The sequence below is a fragment of the Sarcophilus harrisii genome, chromosome 3, assembly GCF_902635505.1.
Source record: "Sarcophilus harrisii chromosome 3, mSarHar1.11, whole genome shotgun sequence".
NCBI lineage: Eukaryota > Metazoa > Chordata > Mammalia > Dasyuromorphia > Dasyuridae > Sarcophilus > Sarcophilus harrisii.
The window spans coordinates 310,973,368-310,996,812 of NC_045428.1; the positions used below are offsets into that span (position 1 = coordinate 310,973,368).

General features: G+C 35.3%; 1 protein-coding gene across 1 annotated transcript in view; it reads left to right on the top strand.

The window, feature by feature from the left end:
- MRAS (muscle RAS oncogene homolog) overlaps positions 1-23,445 on the top strand; it is a 110,220-nt gene that overhangs the window by 78,806 nt on the left and 7,969 nt on the right. Inside the window, exons 4-6 of the mRNA XM_003763723.4 lie at positions 8,510-8,663; positions 18,065-18,164; positions 21,889-21,968. Coding sequence (XP_003763771.1) covers positions 8,510-8,663; positions 18,065-18,164; positions 21,889-21,968 — 334 coding nt within the window. The remainder of the gene's footprint in view (positions 1-8,509; positions 8,664-18,064; positions 18,165-21,888; positions 21,969-23,445) is intronic.

Genomic DNA, 23,445 nt, shown 5'->3' on the forward strand with positions numbered 1-23,445 from the left:
CAAAATACCATACTATGCTTTACTTATACTAAATAAATATTTAATTAATGAATAAGTATCTTTCTCTAAAGAATGACTTATACCTAATAGGTATTTTAACCTTGTTAAAACTCCCTGTTAAAATTCCATTTCAGCTTTGAGGTTAAAAGCAATAATTCTAGATTTGTGGTTAAATTACCACATTACTAAAACAAAATAAAAAAACAATACTAATTGTATGCAGAACATTCTGGCATGGAAAAGAGGACTGAATGTCATAATTATTGGTTAAAATTGAAAAATCAATGTATTTCATTAGTTTAAGCATAAATAGTGATTAGGTTTTAAAGGGGAGGTAAGGGTAGGAGCAAATGGTTCTACACAGTGAAACAATTCCAGAAGAAAAGAATTTATTCTGACATAGAACAGGAAATAATGAAAGCTGGAATAGTCCAAAGAAATCCAAGACCAGAAGGCAAAACCTCTGAATAGAGAGAGAAGTAGAATCTAGCCTACACTGGTCTTTACTTGATTCTCTCTGGTACAAAAAGAGGAAAATGTCCTAGCTCTCAAATATTGGATGAATTCCAATTAAAAAAAAAAAAAACTAGTTAGACAAACACTGGTAGGATAGGAGGCATCTTATTAATTAATGGCAATAAATCAGTAATTTGTAGTTGGTCAGTAGAAAACAAATGAGAACTACTGAATGAAACACTAGAATTTGTTAGCCATTCAGTTAGCCAATGAGCCTATAAGAAATGTTTATTATGTACCAGGTATTGTGCTAAGTGCCAAGAATACTAAGGTGAAAAGCAAAACAGTAATTGCCTTCCAAAAGCTTATATTCTGTTAAGATACAGTGTCACCAATACAAAGAGACAAACAAGTATAGTCACACTGAGACATAATACCCAATATTATGTACCCTTGAGAAGACTGTCTCTACCAATGAAGAAAGGAATATTAATTCTCTTTTTAAAAGCAGGTTTTGTATAACTTAGGCCAGATCTGTGTACATTTGGAAAAAGAGAATGAATTCCTAGAAGGACATAAAATGAAAGATACTAGAGAAAATGGGTAGGTAGGGTAGAAAAAGGGGTGATTGTAGGACTGAGATGATTCCAGAGGAGGTACTAAGGTCTAGAGTATAGGAAAAGATATTAGCTTTACGAGAAAAGATAGAAATTTTTTTCCTCTAAGACTGGAGGAAAGTATGGAATGTAGATATAGATGTAGTCATATATTTGTTGTTTTGGAGGTGAAGAAAAAATCATATTCAACTTGTATATCAACCTACACAGTAAAAGAGAATGTGAATGCATTTTCAAAGGAGATATCAAACATAAAGGGAGATATTGATACTGCATAAAGGTGGCCATAGAGTTGGGAAATGTATGGAATTTTATCCATTCTCTTCCTCTTTACCTCATTTTCTTCTTCCTTTCCTTATTCCTTCTTTCTTCCTTCCCCCTTATCCCATCCTTATTTATCTTTTCACCTTCTTTTCTCTTTTCATGTTTTTCTCTTTATTTCTACCTTTTTAATCTATATTTCAGTGTCTGTTTCTCTCTTTCTTCCTCTCTTCTCTGTAATTCCTCTCCATCTTTCTTTTCTGTCTTTTTCCTCTTTATCTCTATCTCTTTGTGTCCGTCTTCTTCCCTGTCCCCTTAGTTGAACATACTATAAAACTTTTTAAAATGTATTTTTTGTTTTCTTCTTAATTTAAAGAAAGCATGAATGAAAAGATTTATATTTATTTCAAAAGAAAAACCATACTCAAGTTTTCATTTTTAAAAAAATTTGAGTGTAGTTATGACTGACTTACCTTTTTCTCTCATTCAGTCACATTCAAATAAAAAAAAAGGAGTTGTCCCTCCTTTATTCTAACTTCACCTCCTTAATTGGGCACAAAATGCTGCCTCTTATGTTGACCTCATACTTACTTTTGTACAGGCTACAAGGAAGGAAGGTAGCCTTTCCAAAATCCAACTTTCTTCTTATACCATGACATTTGTATCCATTGGAGTTATATAACAATTTTTTTGTTTTTGCTTTGTTTTACAGTGTTAAATCATAGATTCTCTGACTTAGAAGAGGTCACCTAATCAGCCTATACCTGAGGAGAAACATTTGTATAACACAATGGTCTGACTACCTGAAAAATAGTCTGACTACTTCATAAGGCAGGAAATTCTACTTTTAGTCAGAAACTCTTCTTCAAATCAAATAGAAATCTCCTTTTCAGGAGTTTCTACCCATTGCTTCTATTTCTGCTCCCTGGGGCCAACTAAAATAAATTAAATTAGATGGTGTCTGGGACCTTTTTCAGCTCTATGTTCTGTGACATTAAATCTTTCTATAAAATAGCTCTTCTGACACCTAAAGGCAATTGTCATATCCCTGACCAAGTCTTTCCTTTAAACTAAACAGCTAAATGGCACAATAGATCGATCCCCTGGCCTGAAGTTCAGTAAGACTGTCTTCCTGAGTTCAAATCTGAACTCAGATAGGAACTAGCTGTGGGACCCCAAGCAAGTCTCACTTTCCTCATCTGTAAAATAAACTGGTGAAGAAATAGAAATGGCAAACCATTCCGGTATCTTTGCCAAGAAAACCCCAAATAGGTTCACTAAGAGTCATATATGATTGAATAACAATAATACAACATCCCCAGTTCCTTTATTTGAGTCTCCTCAATTATCCCGGTCACTGACCTCTGAAACATTTGTACCAGAAATGAATACACTATTCCAAAGGCAGAACACAACAAAGATGTTAATGTAGCCTAAAATGTTTTGGCTACCAAATCACATATTTACTCTTACTGAGCTTGCAATCCATTAAAACCTCCATGCCTTTTCTACATGAACTACATCTCTTCATCTTGTGCTGTGCAAGTGGTTTTTGTGATTCAGTGTGCCAGGATTTGCATTTATCTCTTAAATTTAATCTTATTTTAAAATGTTTAATTGTCTTGTTAGGCTACCTTATCTGGATCCTGATTCCTCTAGTATATTAACTCTCCTAATTTAATGCCTTCTGTATATTTGATTAGCTTGTCAGTTCTTTTATCCCCAAACTCATTTGATAAAAATGTTTAATGGAATAGGGCCAAAGACAGAACCATGTGGCATTCCATTAGAGATATCTCTTCAAGTTTACATTCACTTATTAATCACCACTTGTTGTATATAGTAATTCAATCAGCTCCACATCTACCTATCAGCTAGCCCCCATTTTTGTCTCTTCTACAAGAAAGTCAGCAGAATCTTTTTCAGATACCTTGCTAGCATCCAGGTATAGTATGTCCTTGGCATTCCTTTTATCTATGAGTTATCTTATTTTGTTTTGTTTTTGCCAGATAATTGAGATTAAATAACTTGTCCAGGGTCACACAGTTAGAAAATGTTAAGTGTCTGAGGCTGGATTTGAAGTCAGGTCCTCTTGACTTTAGAGGTGGTATTCTGTCTACTGTGCCTGCCATCTAGTTACTCCTATAAGCTACCTCAAAAAGAAATAAAATCATTTTTAAATTTTATTTTTATCCTGCATTTTAAAAAAAACTAATAAACATGAAAAATTAAGTATACAAAGGACAAAAAAGTGAATTGTATATGAAATTGAACTATTCTTACATAATTTTAAAATGTCATTATTACTACTATTACTACTACTACATTCTCTCCTACGCTCCAAAAAAAAAAAAGCCCTGTCCCACCCCTTACCTCCCCCCACCCCCCATAAAAATAGGTCTAGACAAGCAAAACAACTTACATTGATCATGTTCTGAAAGGCATGACATGCTATGGGTGCATCTATACTGACTCATATGGTCACAAACTGTCCTTTTAATATTATACTTTAGAATTTTACCAGGATTCAAAGTCAAACTCACTGACCTGTAGTTTCAAGAAAGCATATTATTTCTTTATTGAAAATACTAACAATATTTGCCAATCTCTAGATTCTTAGTCTTCTCATTATCAAAGGTCAGTGACAAATAGGTTAGCAAACACATCCCAATGTTCTTTCAGGCCTCAGAGTGCAAATTCATCCATACCTGCTGACTTGAAGTCATTGGGGAATCTAGGTGTTTTCTTATCATTCTTGTCCTTTGGGGTCTCATTTCCCTGTTAACCATTTTTGTCCAAACCTTCTCAGTTCCCAGGTCTCTTCCTTGGTAGAAAATACAGAAGCATAGCAGGCACCAAATAGTTTTGCCTTCTCTTTGTCATCTGCTTTCATCCATCCCATTTGCCCTAAGCAGTCCCATTCCTTCTCTGCTCTTTTTGTTCCCAACCTAACTTTAAAATATCCTTTGTGTATTTATTATACACAGTGTTCTAAGAGGGATGTAGCCTTGACAACCATTATAATTAAGCAGCCTAAGTTACAAAATTGCTGCAATTTTTATAGGGCATATTTAAAACTACAATTAATTGCTCACCATGAAATGAAAGAAGTCAAAAGGTTAGTGGAACCTTTGGGATAAGAATTAGACCTAAAAGCAAAAGCACACTTAATTTCAGACAATTTGCTTATTTTTTTAAGACAGGTGAGATTTGTATCATGGAGGTTTTAGTTTAAGGTTTTCCATTTGGTTTTATTACCTGGCAAATATATTTTTCCTTTATTGGCATCTATACCATCAGTGATGCCCAGGAATCTTACCACAGTGGTTTATTGGAAAGAGAACTGAACCAAGAGTCAAGGTTACTATAGCCCCAATTAGCTTTGTGACAATAAGATATGTCTGTACCATAGCTTCCCCAGCTGTACAATGAAGGAATCCAACTATACGTGTTAAAATAATGAAAGAACCTGTCTGCTCTAAAATTTCAAGATTCTCTAGTCTCATTTAGAATCTTGAAGGTAATAGCATAATTTATTAGTTGTTCAGTCATTCAGTCATGTCCAACTCTTCACGATTTCATGGACCATAGCACACCAGGGCCTGATACTGTCCATGTGATTTTTTTGGCAAAGACACTAGAGTGATTTTCCACTTCTCCAGTGGATCACCTTTTGTCAGAATTCTCCTCTATAACTTGTCCATCTTGGGTAATGCTTCATGACACAGCTCATATATTCATTGAGCTATGCAAGGCTCTCTGCTATGACAAAACAGTTATCCAGGAGAGGTAGCATATTAGGATGATCCAGAGAGATTTTGGAAACCATTAAGTGTTATACAAAAGTAGAACATCACAATGAACAATGCTATGAATATGGCTAAAGGACTAGGGGTCAAATCCCAGCTGTGCTCATGACTTTAGGAATCTCATGGCACTTATATCATTTCTTTAAAAAATATATTAAAGACTTTTTTCAAGAAAACAAAGTCAGGTTCACTAATTTCTAGACTCAGTAACATAGGAATCTTTTCCCCATTTTTGAAAATCCTAGCCACTTCTGCCTTTTCCCAGTCCTGCCATATTTCTCTTCTTCATCACTATTTTTCAAAGTCAACAATAGTGCCACAAATCTTCTTATAATTCTGGTGTTAATATAACACAGAGACATAAACATATGTCTTCAAGATATACAGGGAATATTAATATAGAATTACCACCGTAACCATCAGTGGGAATAAGACTTTGGTGCAATGGATAGAGCACTGGGCTTAGAATCAGGAAGAACTGGATTCAAATCCAGCCTCAGACCTTACTAGCTGGGTGATCCTGGGCAAGCCATTTAAGCCTATTTGCCTCAGTTTTCTCATCTGTAAAGTCATCTGGGAAAGGAAATGGCAAACTATCTCAGAATCTTTTCCAAGGAAACCTCAAATGATGTCCCAAAAAGTCATAAACAACTGAACAATTATAACAACAAAAAAATGTTGAACTAAGGCAATAAATCAGCAAAGTGCATTAATTGTCCCAAACTTCATCTTTTTTTGACTGGTGGTCTTGATATGAAGCATAGTCTCCTGAAAGAAAATCCTGGAACAGATCAGAGATAAACAGTACATTATGATTAACTAAAGAGATCCATCTCTGAAGAAATATTTGGCCTTGTGGCCTATACTCAGGAAGCTTCTAGCTGGGGCTAACTGAGACAAAGGAGATTGGAGGGAGGGAAGGATGGAAGTACTTACATAAGTTTGTGGGCAGCATCTATCAGTATATAATATTTCTGTGGGCACCCACAGACTTGAACTAGACCCAGAGGTATTCATAGACTGGCAAATTAAGCTATACCAAATATTTATATTACAAAGTATACTATTTGCTCTGTATCTCCCAGGACCAAAGCTACAGAAATAGGTTTTTAACAAGAGCTAATCCCTTCCCCATTCTGACCCTTGTCAATTAATCTGCTATTTTCCATTTGATACCCTGAGGTAGCCAAGTAACAGAGTGGATGAGTGCTAGACTTAGGATCAGGAGCACCTGAGTTCAAATGTTCCTCAGAAATGTGTCTGATCTCTGTAACTCTGAGCTCTCTTACTCTCAGTTTCTTCACCTGTAAAATGGGGATAATATTAACACTTACCCACAGGGTTTTGTGAGGGTCAAATATAATAACAAATACATAGATTTTTTTTGATAACCCTTAAAGCTACCCAAACAAAATTATCTGTTTATTTTAATTTTGAAAATTATTCCTTTTTTGCACTTTTCCTCCCCTCTTTTCTGTCTTCTCTGTCTCTCTAGTCACACACACACAAAAGTACTAGGAATAAATGTCTATTACAAGGGTTTTTAACCTTTGCTTTTTGTGTCATAAACCTTCTTGGAAGTCTGATGAAGCCAAAACACTTTTAAGAATAATAGTTTTAAATGCAGAAAATAAAATACATAGGTTTAGAGAGGAAACAGGTGAGCTAAAACCTAGTCTTTGTCCTCACCAACCTTATGGTCTAAAATGAAAATGATATCAACACAAATTTGTATAATTTCATAATACCACATGATAAGAGCATTAGCAAATAAACAAACAAAATTACCAAACAAAAACTCAGCCCTACAACCTCATAAAATTATCATATACTCATATACTTTGACACTTTTCTTTCAGAAAAGTCTGTTGGGTAAACTCCAAAGAAAGAAGTTTCTTATGGGTAAAATAATTCACTTATGGCCAAAAGCTGTATTTCCAGTATCTCCATGTCATCCACCAAATATTTGTTAATGGCATAGTATCACTATGTGAATGACAGCATGGCACAGTGGAGAGAGTCTGGATGTCCTAGGTTCAAGTTCTGCTTCAGATAATCTGTGTAGTACTGGGCAAATAGCTTAACCATCCCTATCCCCAAACAACTCTAAAAGATTAGAATAGTTGCTAGTTGACTTTTGTATCCTCATCAGGTCCCTGCAGGTCAAACAGATACTATGTACAAGGAAATGCTAGGTGCTGTGGATACAAAAGCAAAAATGGAATCCGTTTCTGACCTCAAGAAGTTTACACAGATAAGTCACAAAGCAATTTGAAGAAGGAAGGTACATTAACAAGGGAGGGAGGAGAATCATAAAAACTCTTTAGCTCTCCCTACTTATTGTCCCTATTAATATACTTAAATTTTAACCTATATATGTCTGCGTGGTTTTCTTTCAAATAGTAGTTTTATAAATGCTTTCTGATTGCTCATTCAGTGGTTTGGACAATTGAAATTGAACTGAGTTTTGGGATCAAACCTCCTCACTGAACTGAACTGTTCACAGGGAAATGTATGGATCCTTATTAGAAATTGGAGTGTATTATGTAAATATAAGGGCCAGTTCTTTCTAGCAATATCTGGGTCAATTAGCACACTAGATAGAAACATGTTGCAGACAAGGCCAAGATCTGGAGTCTGATTTCCCCCAAAATTAGCTTCATCTTTACTAAAACAGACAAACAAACTCTTTTATTCATGGTTCAAGTCTATATTCCTTTTTCACCTTAGTCCATGTTCCAAGTTAGCATTATCCCTGGTAAAGAGTAGAGAGGTAGGAAACGTGGATAGTTCAATTCAATTCAACTGTGCATTGCAAAAATTCAGCTTTAGAAGGGATCTCAGCAGCAGCCTCAGAAGTACCTTAGAGGAATTCTTACTATTACACAGCCAACAAGGGATCACTCAGATTTTACTTGAAGACTTCCAATGAAAATAAACCCATCATGCCCATGGGCAGCATATACTACTTTGGGACAGTTATAATAGTTTGGAAGTTTTGGGGGACATCAAACCTAAAGTGTTCCTAATTTAGCCCTCTAAAGACAAAGAGAATCAGGTTTGATTCTGCATGATAGCCCCATAAACTATTTGAAGAAAGTATTCAGGTTCTCCCCCCAGCCTTTTCAGAACTAAATATTCCCACATTTCTCCAAGCAATTGTCATATGACATGGATTCAAGGTCTATTGGATCAATCACAATACCTTCATTTTTGAAGGATAGCATTATTTTTGTTGCTTGGTAATACATTCTATTATGGTGCCAGAAAATATGTCCATTCCTTTTTTGTTTGGTTTTGAGGTTTATAGTAATTGCAGCATGAACTAACAGTGACTTCTTTCCTCCTTATGTTTTTGTTTTCCAGTTTTGGATACTGCTGGGCAAGAGGAATTCAGTGCAATGAGAGAACAATACATGAGGACAGGAGATGGCTTTCTCATTGTCTTCTCTGTCACAGATAAAGCCAGCTTTGAGCATGTAGACCGGTTTCACCAGCTCATCCTAAGAGTCAAAGACAGGTGAGTCATGACCAAAGTTGGGAGTTGGATAGGGAACAAGTATTTGTTAACTAATTTATTGGGCTAAATTGAAGGGATGAAACAACCTGAGGGTTTACTAGGATCCTCTCATTGTTAGGAGAAATGGAAGAAGGCCCCCATGAGATAGCTGGATGGTGCAGTGGATAAAGAACAGGGTTTGGAGTCAGAAAGATTCATCTTCCTCGGTTCAAATCCAGCTCCAGAAACTTTCTACAAACAGGAAGATTCATCTTTGTGAATTCAAATCTGGCCTTAGACACTTCCTAGCTGTGTGACTCTGGGCAAGTTATTCGATCCAGTTTGCCTCAGTTTCCTCATCTGTAAAATGAGCTGGAGAAGGAAATGCCAAAGCACTAAAATACCTTTGTCAACAAATTCCAAATGATGTCATGAAGAGTTGACACAACTCAATAACAACAAAAAAAAGAAAGCCCCTAGTTCTTTGGGTAGAGTCCTTTTTGGCCAACTTGGAGGAGGACACAGACATGATTTGTAGAGTATGAGCAGACGTGGATGGATTGCAACCTGTACTGTTGGAGGAAATATCTAACTAACATATTCATCTATTTGAGAAAAGCAAAGAAAGGAAACGTGTATTTGTTAAGCACTTACCATATGCCAGGCACAGTGCTAAGAACTTTACAATTATTATCTTATTGGATCATCACAACTCTGGAAAATAGGTGCAATTATTATCCATATTTTACAGTTGAGGATATTGAGGCACACAGATTGAGTAACTTGTCCAGGATTACATATCTGAGTAAATATCTAAGATGGGATTTGAACTCAGTCTTCCTGATTCCAGGCTTAATATTTTCTAGTCAATGCAGCATCTAGTTGCCTAGGCTTTCAAATGGGCCACCTGGGATGAAAAGATTTAGATTTTTCTTCTGCCAGAGCTCAGTGTAATCAACATCAAATTGAAACTGAAAGCATTTGTTATTGAGGGAAGCAAATATTCTCTAAGCATATTTTGCTCTAAGTTGAAGAAGTAAGGAAATGAAAGTGGCTGCAAAACAGTGGGGATAAAGCGGTAGACTTTTAGATATGGAAGGAAACATATTATCAAATATAATGTCAAATATGGCCAACATGTTGATTTGTTTTCCTGTTTATTCTTCTCTATTTCAAGAAAAGATGTTCTCATTGAGGCATGAGTAGGGTAGATCTAATTCATTTTAAAATATATTCTTGCCTCTTCCTATCCATTAAAAACCATTAAAAAAAAAAAAAACTTTAAAAAAAACAGCAAGTCAGCAAACCTGATCAATACATCAGCTTTATCTGAGAGTATATGCAGTAGTCCACACTCTCACCTCTGCAAAGAGGGAAGGGAGATTCATTTTCTCAATTCTGCTCTGGGGTCAAGCTTGTCATTATAATTGCACAATATTTAGTTTCATCAATAAAATATTTTTTTAAAAAAAAGAAGCAGTATAAATAAGATGAAATTGTTTTCTGTTATGGTAATTTTTTTCTTTAAAAAAATTTTTTATTGATGACTTTTGCTCTAATTTCACAGAAATTTCTGTATATACTCTTCCCCCCAGATTGAACTCTTCCTCCTAATAAACAAAAACACTGAGATTCTGTCACTGTATCTGTCTTTTTTTTTTTTTTTTTTTTGCCATATCAGATAAGGTTGAACCATTGATGAAGTAATAGTGAATAAAGGAAAGTATTCGTAAATAATAGTCAATACCATTTTGTTCCCCTAGTTCCCCACATTTCTGCCAAAAGGAAGAAGGTATATTTTGTTATCTGTTCTTCATGTGATAGGATTTACTTTTAAGACAGGACAAGGCCAACCAGTATGTAAAGTTTGTCTGATCATCGACCTCATCCATATCTTGACCTTCCTAAACACTGTAGACTCATACTACTCCTTTAAAACCAGGACTTATTACTACGTTTCCCATTCTTTCACCTGTCTCCCACCTACATTGCTTCCCACTCATCCCTCACAACTAAAATGTATCTGTCTGCATCAGATCCTTAGTTCAGGAAGATGAATGTGACATCCCATTTATCCACATGCCTACAGAAGGAAGCCAAATTCTAAGTAGCCCATAAATCTACTTAATGTGCTGAACTATAGACAGCTAGAAATGAATAAAGCATACATACTTTCAGGGGTCAAAAAAGTCACTCACTATAAAATATCACCTTATCTAATAAAGAGATCTCTATCTGAAAGAACAGTAAGGAGACAAAGGAAGTTTTCAGCCACTCTCCAAACAGCATGTTTACTCATCCACTCCTTAGATTTGGAGCCTATTATTTACAGTTCTGACTTCATCCCTAGAGAAGATTAATGGCTACAAAGAGCTATGGGTTTGACTCTTACTGTAGTCAGCAGAGTTCCCTGGAGTTTTCTTTTGGCAACAAAACAAAGCTTTTTATCTAGCTCTTTTTAGGTAAAATCTCTTAGGAACCAAAGATAGGAAAAGGACCAAACTTCTTGATAGAGATTTTTCCTCTATTGAATTTTTCCCTAAACTTGAAAATATCAGATGGAAAAAAAATCCTTAGGTATAAATAGGCTCTAAGCTATTAAATTATATTCAAAGAATAGATTATGAACCATTCAAAATATAATCTTGAAAGTTTTGAATTCACATTCCAATGAAAACATTTCCAACCAATGATCCATTTGCTTTGAGCAATATTTGACATAATGAAAATAATCTGGAGGTCTCTGCATTTCAGGATTTGAACAGTATCTTTTTGGGGGAAAAAAACACAATAGAATTTCAAAATATTGTCTTGAAATTGGTCACTGGAGAAAATACACAAAGACAAACTAAGGAAAAGCAACCAATCATGTACAATACTAGCAAAATTAGTAAGAGACAAAAACTTGGGAATAGTGAATTGCCTACAGTGACAAGACTAGTGGCAAGACTGGGGTGAGAATTCATGTCTCATGATTTTTCCCAGGCCATTGTTTTTTTTCACCTTCATCTCATTCAGCCACACTTTGCTTTTGACATTTGATTGATACTATTGATTAGCAGGCATTAAGTTAATATATATCCTTCTGTTCTTACATTTAATTTTAATTTGCCAGTTGAGGAGGCATTCATTTGGAATTCCAACTAGACAAAAAAAATAAAAATAAAAATCTATTAACCAAAGCCCAACTTACCTTCCCTTTTTCCACCTCCTCACCAAGGAGGGAATGCAACATAGTGGAAAGAGTACTGAGCTTGGACTTATGTGACCCAAGATAGAATCAATTCTAGATCAATGATCCCATAATTAATAGAAAAGCCGATAATGTAATTTGGGTCTATAGACCTGAGCAAAATAGGAAACCCCAAATTTCCACAAGAGCTGAGTTAATGATTAGTAGGTACAAAGCAAACTTGCATTATATGCAGTTTCTCTGTAATGTTGCTAGGAATTTTAATTGTAGCAGTGAAGGTAAAGAGGTTTATAATGTATAATGCATAATGGAAAGAGTACTAGCCCTAGAATCTTGGTCCTGAAGTCAAATTTCATCTTAGAAAAGTCATTTAACTTCCTCGCCTCCATTTTCTCAACTATAAAAATGAGGGTATAGGTCTGGACTAGATACTTCTGGGTACCTTCCCAGCTCTGGATTTAGACTATATGATCCCATCTCTCTCTGAATGGCATTTCTGGATGAGTCAAAATTAGCTCTTAAATTTGCAGATGACACAAGGAAGAGTCATGTAGCTAGGCAGATTCACGATCCCAAAAGAATTTAACAGATTACAATGATGGCTACATTGAGTAAGATGAAATTTAATAGGAATAAATATATGAGCAGCAGCTAGGTGGTACAATGGATAGAGCAATGGGCCAAGAAGACTTGAGGTCAAATCCTGCTTCAGACACTGAATGTGGGATCCTGGGCAAATCACTTAATCCTATTTCCCTCAGCTTCTGCATTTGTAAAATAAGCTGGAGAAGGCCCCAGTTCTTTTGCCAAGAAAACCGCAAATAGAGTCACAAAGAGTCAAGTACAACAAACTATAAAGAGCTAATGTCATACAAAAGTTAGATTAGTATTAGTATATATTTGAGAGGTGACAAAATATGATAATTAGAGAGTTAGATGCTTCTAAGTAGGACCCTAGTCCAAATTTTGTCTCTGGCATATGCTAGCTATATGACATTAAGGCAACCTCTCAATGTGTTTCCAAGCAGATTTCTGAGATTTAAGATGCTAATTTTAATTGATAGAAAGAATCATTTTCAATGGGAGCTCTATACAATTGCAAAATAACAAGCCTTGATTTGAGAAATGTCTTTAAATGTTAAGAAGATTAGTATCTGGGTATATACTTAGAATTCAAATACTTGTTGATTCAGCTTTGACTTTTAAAAACAGAAAGCACTTCTTTTATATTCTACAGCGAATATTTGATAATTAAATACAGGCTGAATTCTATCTGGAAAAGCATTGTCATGTGGCTTTTCCTTTTTAAATGCTGTGAATTCCACTGAATCCTGGCACATCAGTTGAACCTGGCATGATTAGCATTTATCTATATTTAAGGGCAATAGAATCCCTGAGAAGTACTTTAAAAAAATCATTTAAAGTCAACATGTTTTTTTGAGAAGATATCTGTAAAATTATAAGGGGAGTCATTAGACTATATAGAAGAGTTATGAGTTTATAGAAAATAATTTCATCTTTTGCTCTACTGTTTTGGAATGCTTATAATAACTGAAATAATACCCTTGGAAACAGCTTGGGAAGAAATGGAGAGTCACTGGGTGTCTCCATGTTCTGTTCTAAGCTAAGGAGACAAGTTTGAAGTTAGAAGTACAAAAAGTCTGAGATGAAAGTTCTTTGATAGCTGTTTTTCCCCCATAATAGGTAATAGTGGGTACTGCAAGTTTGCCATTTTGACTGTTTTGAGCCAAGAACTCCCTGAAAATACTTATATTATAGTGTGAGAACTGGAAGGGACTTTAGAGATGATTTGGTCCAACTTCTTTATTTTTAGAGATGAACAAACTGAGGGAGAGGTGAAAAAAGACAAAAAAAAAAAATCTCAAAATATTCTCAAATGAGACTACAGTTATATTTTTCGCATCTCTTACACCTTAACATAGAACTTGCTTCTCAAGTCTGAGCCCTCTCCAGCCAGAACAAGACTCAAGTTTTTGAATACTTTTTTAGCTTATTTTACTTTTCATGTGCCCCATTGTATCATTTTTGGATATGAGAAGCCACCAGAGGGAATATAGCAAAGGGGATATTTTTCAGGTATGGATTGAACTGGCTAGCCATTGGGTACCGTTTCAACTCTGAATTTCTATAATTCTGTGATTGGATCTATGTGTTTCCTGTTCTAGAAACATCATATTGTTCTCCTTCTTTTTCTTTCCATCCCTTTATTCCTAGTATCCAATTTTATGATCATGCTCCCTTACTCTTCTCTACAAGAAAGCACGTAGGGAGAGACATTTATAAAGGAGAGATAGATAATGAGGGGTAGAGAGGTAAAAGAGAAAGGAAGAGAGGGGGAGGGCATGGGAAGGTGAAGGGAAAGAGAAAAAAGTTGGAGGAGGGGAAGGGTTGGTGAAAACACTTAAGAGAATTAGAAAAGCTTAAGTCAGAGAGAGGAATAAAGAAAAAAGCAAGAGGGTAGTGGGTGGTAAGAATAGGAGGGGGGAGGGTAAGAAGGACTAGTTTGAACCATTTTCACTTGGTAGGAAAAAGTGGGTTGAAATGAAAGCCTTTCCAAAATATTTATTTTGCTTTATTTCCCATCCTCTAAGGCTTACTAATGGTAATGTACTATGCTTCAGATTGACTCCCCCACCACTTCTAGTGATGATGTCTTGCTTTTTAATATAACACAAAAGAGAAAGAATTTTTGGAGTACAGAAGGCAAGAATGTTTCCGGAGCTAGGGGTTGGAAGGAAGGGAATAATATAGTTTGCCTGGGAGTTAAAAGTTAAAGTTCTATTGCTACTGTAGGGATACTGATTAATGCATTTACAAAATTCCAAGCCTTTTGAGCCTCATAAATTCAAATTATCAGACTCTAGAATAATAAGTTTAGAATTAGAAGAGACCTTACAGTTGATCTAGTCTAGCTCCTATTTTTTTATAATTGAGGAAACTGAGGCAAAGAGAGAAAAGAGAATTTGGTCAGGATCTCCCACTAACATCAACTAGATAAGAATTCAAGTTCTCTGACTCCAATCTAGAATTTGTCCCATTACACATGTATCTGATTCCTCATAACTCCATGAACCTCTATCTATAGGGTTTTCTTAGCAAAAAAACTGGAGTGGTTTTTCCATTTCCTTCTCAAGTGGCAAATAGCTATTAATTGACTTACCCAATGTCACATATCTAGAAAATTTCTGAGGTTGAATTTGAATTAAGGAAGATGAATCTTTTTTTCTCACCTGGGTCTTTATCCACTGCACCCCCTAGCTGCAGAACACTGCTTCATTTTATTTAAGAAATAAACAATTAAATTCATTAAATATGCCTTTAAAACCAAAAAGCATTTGTGACTCACTTATTGCTCAATTGGGTATTTTGCTCTTGAACTTAGCCCAGAATGAACTATACAAAGTTACCTGGATCAAAGTTGAAGACCCAACTCAAATTATATGTCTCATTTAGTAGCACTCACCTATTGGTGTTATTTCTAATCAAATATTTCCACTCATAGGCATGTTAATGACATATTCTACTGAATCAAGTTTTTGTTGCTATATTATCCCAGCCATTTTAGTTGTGTCCAAACCCCATTTGGGTTTTCTTGACAAAGATGTTGGCGCAGTTTGTTGTTTCCTTCTTCAGTTCATTTAACAAATGGGGAAACTGAGGGATGCAGAGTTAAGTGTTTTTGCCCTGGTTCATACACCTAGTAAGAGTCTGAGGTTGTATTTGAACTCAGGTTTTCCTGACTCCAACCTCGGCATCCTTATCCACTGCTGAGGATAAGCTGTCTCAATTAGTTTATCCCAGCTGCCTCAAACCAAATTTTGTACGTACATATATACTATGTCTATATTCACAAGTATAAATGTGTATTTATGCTTAATAAATGTGTATACATATGCCCACTTTGATAAAGGGAGTTTTCTCATCTCGGAGTTTCCTATATCAATAAAACCACAGTTTCAATCCATATCCCTGTTACATATAGACATACACATTCATGTCTATATACATCATAACTGTAAGCACATAATACATCTTATCTATAAATATGTGCATGTTGTATGCACATTGTATACATATAAATATGTTCTCATACATACATATGTACATATACCATATACACCTTAAGAAACTGATGGCAACTCAGTGGTGAATCTGAGATCATGGATCTAGATGTTACCTAAACCATCCCTGCTAGATGAGTATCAGCCTTCTGGAACTGGCAGGACCATTGGAGCTCTCTCGTTGTATGTTACAGAGACACCATTCTTACCCCTTGGAACAAAATCGCAGGATTCTCCTCCAGTCCTCACAAGAACGTGGAGCTGAAAACATTCTCATCCCAAGACACATGTTTTGCTGTAATATTTTTTAATGGCAGTAAAAATAGGGTGTTTCCATGGGAGCGTTCCTTTCTACTCCATGGACAACAGCACTTTAACAATGAGGACTGAGGAGGGAGGAAACAAGAAAAGAAACTAGTTTCAGTAGTTTTTATTCCTCTTGGCACATCAAAGGAAAATCTTAAATATTTCAAAAGAACCTAGCTCAGTAAATATTAGGAAAACTAGATCCAGCTCTATGGCAAGGGCTATGTTCACTGATCATCTAAAAGATGGAGTAAAGATGAAAGGAGCCTCTGAGAATGAAACACAAACAGTTGTTTCCCTTATGCCATTTTCTTCTCCATTTGGCTCAGGTAATAAAATGGTTTTGGCCAGTGTTGCAGCTAGCATCTGGCTTCACTTAGGATTTGTCACCAAGATCAATAGAAAATTTAAATGGTTATTTTAATCTTCCAGATTCAAGAACTCATTCCTATAAAATGAAAATGGGCTAGAAGTTCTCCTAGTTTCTTTCTAGTTCTATAATTCAAGTACAGATCAATTTTTCAGAATCCGATTATAAGGACCAGGCTTACATACAAGTTTACAAAACTTGCTTTTGTGGTTGTTGTTTAGTCCTATCTGACTCTTGTGACCCCATTTGGATTTTTCTTGACAAAGATACTAATAATGGTCTTTTTCTTTCTCTAGCCCATTTTATAGATGAGGAACTGAGACAAACAAGGTTAAGTGACTTGCCCATGGTCACACAGCTAGGAAGTATCTGAGGCTGTCTTTGAACTCATGAAGATAAATTTTCCTGATTCTAAGCTTCGTACTTTATCCGTTGGATCACCCAGCTGCCCCTATAAAACTTGCTGGCTGTTTTCTAAAAACCCCATTGTTTTAAGAGATAAGACAAAGTAAAAAGATTTCTTGCTTCCGTTTATACTGAGAAGCAAATCAAAGCATCTCAGAATTGGATGGAAATTTGGATGCCATCTGGTCTTAATGTTGCTGAGAATGGCATCTACAGCATACCTGACTTGTCTCATGTGGCCTTTGCTTGAAGACCTAACATGAGGAATAACCCACTACTTTCTGAGGCAACCTATTCTCTTTTAGACATTTAATCTTACCAGTAATGATTTACATAACATCCTTCAGATTCGCCATTGGGTTGCCATTGGTCTCTCTAGGTTAGCATATGCACATATTAATGCATACCTACATAGTGTATATGTAACATGCACATGTTTTCATCTAATTGTTAGGAAATTTGTTTTTATATGAAGCCAAAAATATTCCTGGTTCCTTTTTTTTGGGGGGGGGGGGAAGGGGTGGGCGGGATCAGAGAAAAGGATGAGATATGCTAATGATTTTTAAACTACAGTCCTAAATAAATTAAAATTTCTAGATTAATTTTGGATTTTTATTTCCCATATCCTCTCTGGCTCCCAACATCCTAGGTGTTTGACAGTTTGGTCCTGAAAATAGATTTTGAGGAATATGAATACCATCATCACAGTTTCTTGTGTCCAAATGTGGTTGCTTTGGGTGTGACTTTACCACTGTTAGTATTATGGCAGACTAACTAATCACTCAGACATTTACTAGTTGGGTGGCAGATAAGTCACTTAACCTTGTATGCCTCAGGTTCCTTATTTATAAAATGAGTTGGAGAAGGAAATGGCAAACCACTTCAGTATCTTTGCTGAGAAAACCCCAAATGGAATCAAAAAAAGTTGGACATGACTAAAATTGAACAACAAACTAATCCCTAAATATGTTTGTTGTTCCTTGTCTTTCTGAGGCCAGTAATAGATGGCATTTGACGCATCTGTCTTTAATTGTAATGATGATTTTCTTGTCCTTTTATTTCCCAGGGAGTCCTTTCCAATGATCTTGGTGGCCAACAAAGTTGATCTGATGCACTTGAGAAAAATCACCCGGGAGCAAGGAAAAGAAATGGCAACAAAACACAATGTAGGTTGCATTGGTATGTGTGTTTGGTAGGAAAAGGAGTAGTGTCTAATAATGGCTAAAGGAAAGAATCAAGATAGATAAATCCTTATCCTTCTTCAGGATATTAGAGATATGAAGATTCACTTTGTGAATAACAGAAATGAAACTCCAGACAACAATTCATCCTACTAAGGAAGAATTAGAAAGGAGAATGAGTGAAGGGATTTTCTGAAAAGTAGAATGATGATGATGATGATGATGATGGATGGTGATTAGCATTTATAAAGTAATTTAAAGTTATCAAAGTGCTTTACAAATATCTCCCTTTGTTCTCACAAAACCCCAGTAATTAGGTGCTTTATTTTATAGAAGAGCAAACTAAGGCAAACTGAGGTTAAGAGACTTGCCAGAGTTACATACTTATTAGGTAGTAGCATTTGAACTCAAATTTTTCTGATCTGACATGATCATATGTTTAAATGATGATGTTTATCCTATTTTTTTTAAATACTTCTTTCTGGAAGTTTAGAGTGCTTTTGTAATAGAATTGGAAAGTGAAATATTTTAACCTTGCTTTCATTTCTATTTTCATTTAAACCCAATATAGTTAAGGTGAGTCGGGGAAGGAATTATTATTCATTCTTCATGATAACATTGATATGCAGGGTCCTTCTTGGTGATCTTTTTAGTAGCTTTAGAGTCATTTTACTTTATAACATCTCAGCTCCTTCTTCAGAATTCACTTTTACTTGATTTATACAAATTGACTATCCTGATAATAGCAGATTTGGTATAAAATTGGAGAAGGGAGCATGATGCATGGTGCATTGGATGGAGAGAAGTTCAGGAAGGAAGAAAGCAAATTCACTTGCCAGAGAATTGGAATCACTGGGTTCACTAGATGTTTGATCCTAAGGAAATCACTTTACCTCTATACATTAGTTTATCTATAAAATGGGGAGAAATAATACTTGTACTACCTACTTCACAAGGCTGTTGTAAGGAAAGCATTTTATAAACCACAAAGCACTATGGAAATATGAGCTGATGTTATTGAGTTGACTGTGAGTGATTAGTATAGTTGGTTAGAGGGCATAGGTTCAAACCCTGTGTGGGCCAGTGTTTCTGTTCCTTAGCCAGACACAACACACCTTTAACCTAACTCTCTCCCCCAGCTAGCTACCTCATAAATGCATGCCTCAGCTCCTAGGGGAACCAAGTAAATAAGTAGATGGATCAGTTCAAAATCTTTCTGTTAGAAAAATGACTCAACATGTATACATTGATTTGCTAGGTTCTTCCTCTTAAAAACACACACACACACACACACACACACACACACACACAAACTAGTGCATTTTTAGTCAAATTTGCCTCTATATACCATATGTATTAGGAAAGGTAGAAATTTTAGTACTGGGTAATAATATTGAATATTATCTATTTGATATAATAATATTGCTATATTGAATATTGTCTCTGAAAATTAAACTTTTTATTTATTCCTATTACATTTCATTTCTTTATATATGGCCCATCATTCCAACCCATCCAAATCTTTTTGTGGATCTGGTTCCACTCATATAGCATATGATTCACTCATATAGTGGCCATCTCTGTCCCATCAGCTTTGTATCATTGGCAGATTTTATTGTCCTTTTTGAAAAGGAAAATATTGAGAATCTAGTATATCCCTAAGATCATTCATGTTAACCCCATTAGCAAATGGCAACCAGCTATCACTATTGAGGACACAAGCCCAAGAATCCCCAGAACAACAGCACTAGCCCAGGCCATTGGACCTCCTAATGACCCAGTTTCCACAGACAGGAACTGAGAAAGATAGGACCTGGTAATTGTCCTGCTTCTCTAGCTATGACTACTACTAAAGCTCCTGAAGACCCAGAAAATAAAGTTCTCATCATTCAAATCCTTAGCACTGCCAAGTCTTTAAATATAAGGAGGGGAAATGGTTTTATTAAAGGAAATGACAACAAAGAAGATACTTTACAATCTATCTTGCTGCTATATCCTAAGGACCAATAGACCTTCTATGTGTGTTGCAGTTGATATCTCCAGTCTGTATCTCCCTCCAGTCTGTTCTATGAGAGCAGGAACTGTCTTATTTTTCCATTTATAGCCTTATACTTAGAGCCATGTTTTCATAGAGTAAACTCTTGATAAATTCTTTTTCATTTATTCATTCACACAGGATGTCTTCAAAGTCAGCCAGCTTTATATCTATTAACTGAACAACCACACACATTTTTTCCATCTTTTCCGTAAGAAACATCATCAAAAGTCTTGTTGCAATCACAATTCACAGTGTCTACAAATATATCAGTCTCATTAACTGTGTCAAAAAAAGAAATAAAGGAAGCAGCATGAAAATTAAGGGATTTGACAAATAATCTGTCAAGCCCCTTTTAGTTAAAAGCCCAATAATCCATAACATTTCCTTAATGTATGAGCTAGCTCCTACTGGTCACTGCTTCCCCAAAGGCTCACAAATCATCTACTTAGAGAATTTTTTCCCAGGAAACTTCAGAGTAATCATGTTGTAGTATTCCCTTGCTTTTTCATCTTTTTGAAAATCAGGCTATATTTTCTCTTCTACAAGCGTCTACTATATGTTACTAATGGACAAAGAGTTCACTGGGCCTTTTTGCAAATGATGACATTGTCCTAAAATGTGATTGATTTGGACCAGGTAATCTGAACTAACCTTGAGAAGCTAGGTGTTGTCTTTGTCTCCTTCTCTATATAGGGTTCAGCTTTTCCATGACTAGGGTTTTTTTAAACCATTTCTGTCTTAGATATCAACATTTCTACTTCCCCAGGTGGTTCTTACTTGCTCAGAATTAAGTCCTCAATGTCATTTTCTCCTTGTTATTTCCTCAGACTTTTTACAGGCTGAAACCGTCAGTAAAGAAAATTTTGACTTTGTTATATGCTCTGATTTTAGCAGAATAAGGACTTTTAGTAGATAAGAAGTAAGGGAAGTCCCCCTCATCCCACCACCACTATATCTTGTCCCTGCACCAATTTTGTAATTTATATCATCATCTATATCTTCTATCTAGCTGGGTGATCCATAGTGAACTCGTATAAAATATCATTTTTGTTGCCATCCTATTTAGTAAAAGAGTACATTTAGATGACTAGTGTTACTTAAAAATATATATGTAAAGAAAGGAAGGGAAGAAAGAATAAGCACTTATAAAGTACCTATTATATACTAAGCACTATACAAAGAATTTTTTAAAAAATAAATATTATACCATTTGATCCTCACAATGACCCTGCAAAGTTTCATTATTATTCCCATGTTAAGGTTGAGAAAACCAAAGCAAAGAGAGCTCAAGAGATTTGCCCAGAGTCATACAACTAGCAAGTGTCTGAGGCTGAATTTGAATTTCAGATATCCAGATACCCAGGGGTGGCTTTCTCTGCATGGCACTTGTGCCATGCCTACTGGGAGCAAGGAGAAAGGTGGTGGGTGGTGGTGGGGATCAAAACTGTGATTTAATTGAACTCTAACTGGAGAAACAACCCCTACTCATACAGGTCAACTTATACTTTCAGAAAATGTACTGGATATGGAGAGGTTAAATGAGTTTTCCAGATAGTACATGATCCAAATGAATTTCTAATTATTGCTTATTAAAATCTAAGAATCTCTAAATTAGAAAAATTAATATATTTATACTTTTCATTTTTATAAAGTAGAATTTTTGTCTTACAGATTCCATATATAGAGACCAGTGCCAAGGATCCACCACTAAATGTTGACAAAGCTTTTCATGACCTTGTTAGAGTAATTAGGTAAGTTGTAATGTCTTTTTCTTTGTAAATGACAACATGTATAAAGTTCTTTGAAAATCTTATAGCTACATATAAATTTTTGCTATTATTATTACTGTGTCATTAATAAAGAAAGGCCTTGCTTTCAGATAACTACAGAACCAGGAATTAATAGAAAATTTGCTCAATACAGCATCTTGGTTTTTGTTTCACATGAGGTTGGTTATAGAATTACTTTTAAATTATATTAATTTTTAATATTTGAATGTTATTAGGTTGTATAGGGATGCATCTCTTAATTGACCATGAAAGGTAAATTAATAACTAAATAATTTATTATCCATTTATAGAATCACCATAAAGAATTCCACAGCATTGAATACTAGAGAATCCATCTTTCAGGATACATACAAAAAAGACTATTCTGCATACATGCAATACATGCAAAGATAGTTTACAACATCTACTTTTACAAAATCTTGAAAATTTTGTGTTCCAAATTTTTCTGCCTCTCCTCTGCTCTCTGTCCTCCCCAAGATAACAAACAATTCAAGGTTAAACATGTTAGGCAATTCTTTAAAGTGAAAAATTGCAGAGCAAGAGCTGATCTGCATTGGTAGAGGGAATTTCCTGCCCAGGGACTTCTCTACATCAGTGAAATCACAAGTCTAGTTTGCTAGTTCCCATGTCTAGTATGGTATAGAATATTATAGTAAACAGACTTGTGATTTCACTATCTTTGCATGTATTTGGAAAAATAAAATACTATTAATTTTTTTTAAAAGATACTGAGAAGTTAGGTGACTTGATTAGGGTCACAGGATCAGAATGTGTCAAAAACAAGATTTGACCATAGGTCTTTATGGCTTGTATCAAGTTCTATCTACAATGATGTCTCATTTATCACTGAAATCTGAGATCTCTAAATGGGCTTAAAAGAAACCATGAATGGAAAGTCCATTAGAAAGTACTATTTAAAAATCAGGTTTTGTTTTGTTTTTTTAATAAGATACTCTCACTGATCTTTTATAGATTATAGACTAGAGCAGCGGGGCTAATAATGTAAAGATATCTGTAATACACACTATTAGTAGTACAGAATAAAGTACATTATAAGGTCTCAAGAGAACAAGATTATCTTTTGATAAATTGAAGTGAAGCTACAAAGGGCTTTAAGGGCCTTCCCAGGACTAGACATTTCTGCTACTCACTGCCCTTAGTGGTAAATTGATTCTATTGGTTGGACTAACAAAGCAGTATAGGAATAGTCTTCTTGTTCTTGTTTCTCCTTTCTTCTGGAAGAAAATCATGACATCAGAGAAGTGATGACATGACATAAATGAATTGGATTTAAGTGAAGACGTAACATCAGGGAGGTGATGCCATGACATGCAAGTGAATTGGATTTAAGTGAGGGAGAGTCTTAGAGCTTAGAAGTAGACTCCAAAATCTATAGCAAGAAACTACCAAAGTAAGTATTATTTATATTTTTAAAAAA